Consider the following 6,885-nt stretch of genomic DNA (forward strand, 5'->3'; position numbering starts at 1 on the left):
CTGAAACAAATAACGCCTTTACATCAATTTAGGCCAGCATTCATAGTCAGGTCTTATATTCAAGACTGTCTCAAGATCATCTTTAGATACTCCGTAGCCAGTGCAATGTTCCGTACAGCATCTTTAGATAAATTCAAGACGATCTTGAATATAAGATTCGACTATAAATACAAGCCTTACAGTTTCCGTCAATATAATTATCAAATTTTTTTATTTTCTTGCAATATACGCTAGGTAAGGAAGCGGACTTTTCTGGTGTTCTCTTGGAAAATATAAAAGATTGTCGTCGACAAGATTATGCACCGTGTCGCAAATTTCTCGCAAAAGTATTCCGTCAATCACGCGACCGAGGAAGTTTACCTCGTTATAATTTCGTGCAACTTTTACAGCGCTGTATTCAATAGCGCGTCTTCAGGCCATGTGATTTTCCTCAGGACGCGAAAAGAAGAGACGTCGCGCCGGCGCGCGCGCGGACATCGCCTCACTAATGGCAACATTAATTACACTGCGCTATCTCACGCTCGTTAATTACGGCGCGGTGCTAAATTTACCGTGAAAAAATACGGTTGCGTAAATTTCGCGTTCAATCGCGCGACGGTGTCCTCGATTAATCTGAAAACGAAGGTCTCTTGCAACTCCTTCACGCCCGTCATATCGAACACAATCTCTCCTTCATCAATATCGACATGGTCATTTCAACTTTAACATTTATCCATTTAAAGCTTGACACGCGCGGCAAAAATGTCGTGCGCCAATTATATCAAGTTCCATTCTAAACCTATCGCAACTGAATACGCACCTTGAAAAATGGAAGAAATGGCCTGACACTCCTCCGATCGCTTCCATGTTTACCCGATAGCATCGACTAAAAGGGTCTCACGTCAATTGGCCGCAGTGCATTGACCGGCGTTGAAATGGTCAATAAGATCCACCACGTTCGGTTCTCTCGAGCGTAGGATCATGGGCGGGGCGGTCCTTGCACGTTGCTGCTTGCTCCAGGGACCGCAAATGTTTGTCCTCTTTTCTTTCCTCGGCGTTGGTTCCGGCGACCGCTCGTGCAGTGTCATCGACTTACCAGCCACGAAAAGGCAGGGACCAAGGTAAGGCTGGAAGTCGGGTAGGTCCTGCTTGTAGACCAGGCTGAAGCCACCCGTGTCGGCACAAGCGTTTACCGGCACGTCCATTATCACTGTAAGCAAAGTGATTGAAGGATTTTCATCGTGCGCCATAGTGCGAAAATCGCTCTTAACTAGATGATGGAGTTTGTGGAAAACAGATTAGCAGAAACCGTGCACTGTCGCATACTAGTTTTCTTAAATCCTCTTTCGCCACTTTGCATTTATCATTGCGTAAGAGAGATCCGAGAGCTCTTGTTCTTATAAAAAGACTTTCTTTTATTAGAGTTATTTATGTAAATGTCATTTAAAATGTGTTCTATTTTATATCTTTATATCTTTAATGTCAATTTTAATTGCATTGTAATATTGATAAATTCTCGGCATTTAAATGTCACAGGTGAAAAAGATTTCCGATTTATTTCGGATATTAAAATGGGCAACATCTGGTATTTTTAAATATGAAAACGTAATCCTTCTATTTTTTTTAATTATTGAAGAATTCATTTAAAATTAGTAATTTTGCGATACACGCTGCTATTACAACAGTTAATATATTATATATTGATCTATTTACAAATCTGTTGAATATTTTTACTTGATACGTTTGCGTTCGACAGATTCAGAAAATTAAATATTCAAAAATGAATTAAAAGGGAGGCCGGAGCGATTTTGTTAATTAATACAAACGGCGTATATCAGCTCTTTTCCAGAGAAGATAGGATATTGAATTTAATAATAAAAAGCCATGCATATGAGAGATAAAGAATGAGGAGAATGGAATTCTTTTCAACTTAAATATTAGAGAATTTAAAAAGATTGATTATGAAATCATAATTTATAAAGCTCTACTGTTTAACTTTATTGGTGGCCATAATAAAAGAATTTCATTGTTGCAAACCCAATATCTTTATTGTATCTTTTCTTTATGTGTATACACACATCCTGATATGAGCGTTCCGAAAAGAAAAGTGTTTTAATGTCAAAACACAACATTTTTATAATTTTATGGTACACTTGCATAAACCTTTTTCATATTACAGGATATATTGACATAAACAATACAATAAATATCCGAGCTTTTACTAATTTAAAGAACATTTTACAAATTTACAATCATTGAAAAATGGTTAATATATTTTAAATATATATGATAAAATTACTTCAATGAAAGCAATTATTTGGATGGATAAATAACTGAAATTGAAACAATTTTATTGCTTTTTAAATGAAATATCTACTGTTTTTCAATGAATTTAAATTTGTGAAATATTGTTTCTCCATTAGGGACGATAGGATCATGAAGATGCATTAAAGATATAACCGATGCAATCAGGTGTTTGACCATTTCAGGCTCGATAATTGCACCTGGGAAATCTCGCTAACGCGGTTAATTCCTCGCGTAAATCCATCACGTAGGGCACGTGGCGCTTATCGGCGTTACGTCGCCGCGAATTATGGTCACTGTTATCATCCTGGCAAACCGAGAGGGAGCCGTCTCGGGTCGGCTATCCGGACGACGCGTAACTCGTCTAATCGCAAGCTGCGGTTAGCGGTACTCGCGATTTCTAAAACTCGTGCGAAACGAGGTGTTAATGACACCAGAATCGTCCACTCTCTCGCTATCTCGGAAAAACTTTCTTTCGAATACAGTCTTACTTAACATAAACAAACAAACAAACACACACACTCTCTCTCTCTTTCTCTCTCGACATCCAATTCTCTACTCATCAGCAGGCGATAAGATAAAAAATAGAAACCGATCACTCTCGAGTAAACGTATAATTATTTATTCCGTTTCTACAGAAATACACGCGCCGTTCCTCGCTGGTCAAAAATAAGGTCTCTCTTCTTTTCGCGCCTAGTTTTCCCTTTATTCTCGTTAACTGTTTATCCCTCGCCTTCAAGACTCGTTATAGAGGATCTAATCCTTTTTCGCGAAGATTACACGATCCAACAATCAATTTTCCTCTAAACAGATTTCACTCCAAGGGCAATAAATTTAATGATGAAACTAACAGATGATGCCTATTAATTTAGCAGAAACTCCGCTATCTCACATTAGAATCCTATCTTATAATAGAGGACTTTTAACTCTACTTATTAGCCAAGCAAACAGTGTTCTCTCAAAATCGCACATCACATGGTCGACTTTTTGGTCACACTTAAAGTATGTAAACATCGTCTAGGATGCCCATCTCGAAAATAATTTGCTTGATTGTTTATTAAGAATAATATATAGTCCGCTTACACACCTTTCACCAGGCTTTCCAATACGTTGGAATAAAGGCGTCTAGTTATTCTAGAGCTGGGCGGATGCATACGGGGATTAGTATTGATCTCGATCAGCCAGACCGACATATCCTCAGCCAGCACGAAATCAGCACCGTACAATTCGAAGCTGCAACAGCGCCTCTCCATGTGATTCTGTGCTGCCAGCATCATTAAAACAATGGCCTCTGTCATTTTTGGGTAAATCAGATCGTAATACGGTTCTCCTTCATGACCTATGGATCTGAGAAAGTACATGCAATTAACAATTTATTAAGTTTCTTATATTTATAATATTTTATTTACTAATTTTTATATAAATTATATATGCACTATATAAGTAACGTCTTTGACTCGAAAAAAGTATTCAATATATAAGTTTATTTCCTCTATTTATAAATTATCATTGTTTTTCAGTTTGAAGACACTTGATCTTGATTTACTTCCACTAATTAATTTACGTCTTTATTTACTTCCATCGAATTTATTATTAAAAATAATAAAGGAATATGCTTCGAGATCTCTGATTAAGTTTTTATAAAAGATAACCGAAAAATAAATACATCAATAAAGCTATTATAAATTAAAAGCAAAGTCCATTGCAATACGAAATCGGTGATCGGTCCGTTTTAAAATAAAATTGGTCACTCAGTGTCACAGTGGAAATGGATACCACAGTTTAGAACTTGCATAACTAAAAACATGAGATACGTGTTGTATGTAGACAAAAATGATTTAAGCGCATTTATAATTCAGACGAAACCGGTTGAATAAAACATATTTGTTTGTATCGGACAAGTTTTAGCGGAAAAAACTTCGTGCGGTAAATTGAAACATTTGTAGTGATGGAGAAGTCCACTCAGCGTCAATAATCAAAATGAAAGCTCGTATTTCATTGAAAAGTGCAATTATCGTAAATAAACTATGGCTTCGCGAACAATCGTATCTTTTTCCGCAGGTATCGGATCCCCAAAATAAATAATAAACTAAAAAAAACATATTTTAAGTCTTTACATTTTACACTGTCGCATCGTAAAAATCTTTGTTTTATGGCTGTGTAAAATTGCTCATGGAGTATTCATTTAAGAAATTAGTCTTTTTCAAACGACCAGAATGTCGATAAAAACATAACGATATAATATTGTTGTAAGAAATGAAGTACAATTTCTATTAAGAAAGTTGGAGTTTTGTAGGATTAACAATTTAACAAATGAAATAAATTAAATCTATCATAAGAATTAAAAACTGTAAGATTGTAAAGGGTGCAGGGTATGCAAAATTAACATATAAAGTTAGAATAATGCAGACTATTAAATTCCGCTTTTCACATTTACGGAAATAATAAAATACTTGTATCTTTCATCAGCCTCTCCATCCCCTTGAATACACACTTCAACGTTCGATATTCGATTGTTATTGAGATACCGTCTGCTTTAGCCGCCGTGGCAAAGATAACCGACGGCAAAGTCGTTATCGTTAAAATGGAACAGCAACGAAATCTTCGATGGACTCCGAACGTCTCGGCGACAATCCTTTCGCGCGATAGTAACACGGACCGATACCAATCGACAACCAGTCCAATCGAACGCAAAACCGCGGATAATATACATCCGCTTTTATTCGCAATTGGGCGTCGAATATACATCGTGTCGTCGAAAAATCTTATTCGATTTATCATTTGAGAACAGCGGGGAGGGTAGAGCGAGGCTATTATCATCGGCGAGACGTTCCGTGCCCGAACGCTGAGCGTTCCCGGACGAACGCGCTCTTCGAAGAAAGCGTATTTGCACACGGACCCTATCAATTTCCTCGGAATGCCTCCGGGAGCCGGACGGGCGGCGTGACGAATGGATAATCGAAACGTCTTGGTGCACGGACGAGAGATTACTTCAAATATTCGTTCAGCTTCTCGCAGTCCCATCCTTGATCGCGCACCGATCTGCTGCCGGCGGATTCCTCGGGCTCTCCCTGCCTGCGTCGCTGCCTGCGTCTCTTCTCGTCGTCGTACTTCTCCTGGACGGCGGTATTGCAAATGTGGATCGCCTCGTGATAGGTCGAGAAGGTGTACGGCTTCGAGCTGAACCGAAGAAACGCTTCTCTGGATGGGAGACCAAGAGCGCGGATCGTAACAAAGACAAAGGGATGGTATAAAGTTAAAGCTTGTAGTCAAACAAATCTTTCTCTTTTTTAACATCGAGCGAGATAAGCACAAAGTTGCGGCAGGAGAAACGTGACGTGTCGAGAACAATAACAGTAATAACATTATAACATTTGATGCACTCTTTATTGTGTTACGTTAACTCAAGCTCAAACTTAAGTGACGTTGTCTTTCGCGCCGGAGAAAATTTATTATTCTTAAGGATAATGGAGAAGAATACTTTTCACGTTAGAGTAACTTAATTGCGATGTGATTTACTTGAACAGCCATATTGTGAGAGGGAAGGTATTCGTTACCAGATACCACAGTCGTATGTCGAACTTGGTTTCTTTGATCAGCAGGGGACGCTCTGAAATACAAATGACGCGACTAACAAGTTGAATGCGATCCTCGCAGTGCGTTTGTAGAAAAGTATCCGTACCAATGTATTTCTGCACGATATAATAATCTTTGGGCCTCTGCTCGACTCTGCGCAAGATGTCTTCGAGATTGTGGGATATAACGATGCCGTTGCCGCAGCACAAATGGCTGGGTTTCAAGATCCAAATGCCCCTCATGTCGCTCATCTCGTGCTGCGGATCGGCGGTCTTTAATTTCTCCAAAATCGCGACGGCGGCCAGGAAGCATCTCTACGAACGAACGATATTGATATCGATTTATGCGAAAGGGCCCCGGCTCTCGTTGCCGGGCTCGCGGCAACTCGTGGATCTCTCGACTTTAATTCCGGAAAGTTCGAATAAATTCATCCGCCGGCGAATTGGATCCCCCGTCAGCGGAGGCCGCATTTCGACGGTCGGCGAAGCGAAATTAATTTAATGAAATCGCGGAATGTCTCAATCGTGAGATCGTGAGAGATTGTCAGGTGACGTCGAATTTCAAGAAGCCACCCCCCGCGTCTCCTCTCCAATCGAAGGAGGACGGCTCGCCTGCGAAATTCGTCCGCTACGTCAACAAAATCCGTCCATCGCGAAAACGTGTCGGTTGCACGTTGCTCTTAACGTAACGTGCCTTTGCCCACGACCTAAACAGAAACTAGCGAGAAGTATCTGACCCCTTCTAATTTACGTGCTCGCGACACGGAATATATCGATATAACAAATCAAGGATCTTTCTCTCGTGACGCTTTTTTACGAGGTCGCTTAATTAACGTGGAGTCTGACAACCCGCAATAAGGTTTTATTTCGAGAGACGGAATGGCAGATAAGGAATTCCCGGCGCGCAAAAATAAAACGGAATCAATAAATAAACATCAGTTAAGAATCTCGTGCGTCTTTCCCTCACTTGTGCGGCTTAGCGTTTCGTTATCACAAGCCCTTTAATTTTGTTTCATCAGTTAAGGGG

The 6,885-nt window shown here is 39.6% G+C and overlaps 3 protein-coding genes across 3 annotated transcripts in view; all 3 read right to left on the minus strand.

Moving 5' to 3' along the window:
• Positions 1–713: 713 nt before the first annotated feature.
• Positions 714–1,412, minus strand: LOC105561897. The gene has a single exon (XM_012012261.1). It carries the CDS (start codon positions 1,227–1,229, stop codon positions 882–884), a length of 348 nt encoding a protein of 115 aa, XP_011867651.1. The 5' UTR covers positions 1,230–1,412; the 3' UTR covers positions 714–881.
• A 1,738-nt stretch (positions 1,413–3,150) lies between these two features.
• On the minus strand, positions 3,151–5,649 carry LOC105561952 (tubulin glycylase 3A-like). The gene is made up of 3 exons (XM_012012367.1): positions 5,639–5,649; positions 5,275–5,463; positions 3,151–3,630 (listed from the first exon to the last, which is right to left on the minus strand). The coding sequence occupies exons 1-3, from the start codon at positions 5,647–5,649 to the stop codon at positions 3,363–3,365; spliced, it is 468 nt and encodes a 155-aa protein (XP_011867757.1). The 3' UTR covers positions 3,151–3,362.
• Positions 5,650–5,798: 149 nt separating this feature from the next.
• The window catches only part of LOC105561953 (tubulin glycylase 3A-like), a 4,372-nt gene continuing 3,285 nt past the window's right edge, over positions 5,799–6,885 (minus strand). The window contains exons 5-6 of the mRNA XM_012012368.1: positions 5,966–6,171; positions 5,799–5,893 (exon numbers count right to left, since the gene is read on the minus strand). Coding sequence (XP_011867758.1) covers positions 5,799–5,893; positions 5,966–6,171 — 301 coding nt within the window. The remainder of the gene's footprint in view (positions 5,894–5,965; positions 6,172–6,885) is intronic.

This window comes from Vollenhovia emeryi, unplaced genomic scaffold, assembly GCF_000949405.1.
Source record: "Vollenhovia emeryi isolate VEMERY1.0 unplaced genomic scaffold, V.emery_V1.0 DF939198.1, whole genome shotgun sequence".
Classification (NCBI taxonomy): Eukaryota; Metazoa; Arthropoda; class Insecta; order Hymenoptera; family Formicidae; genus Vollenhovia; species Vollenhovia emeryi.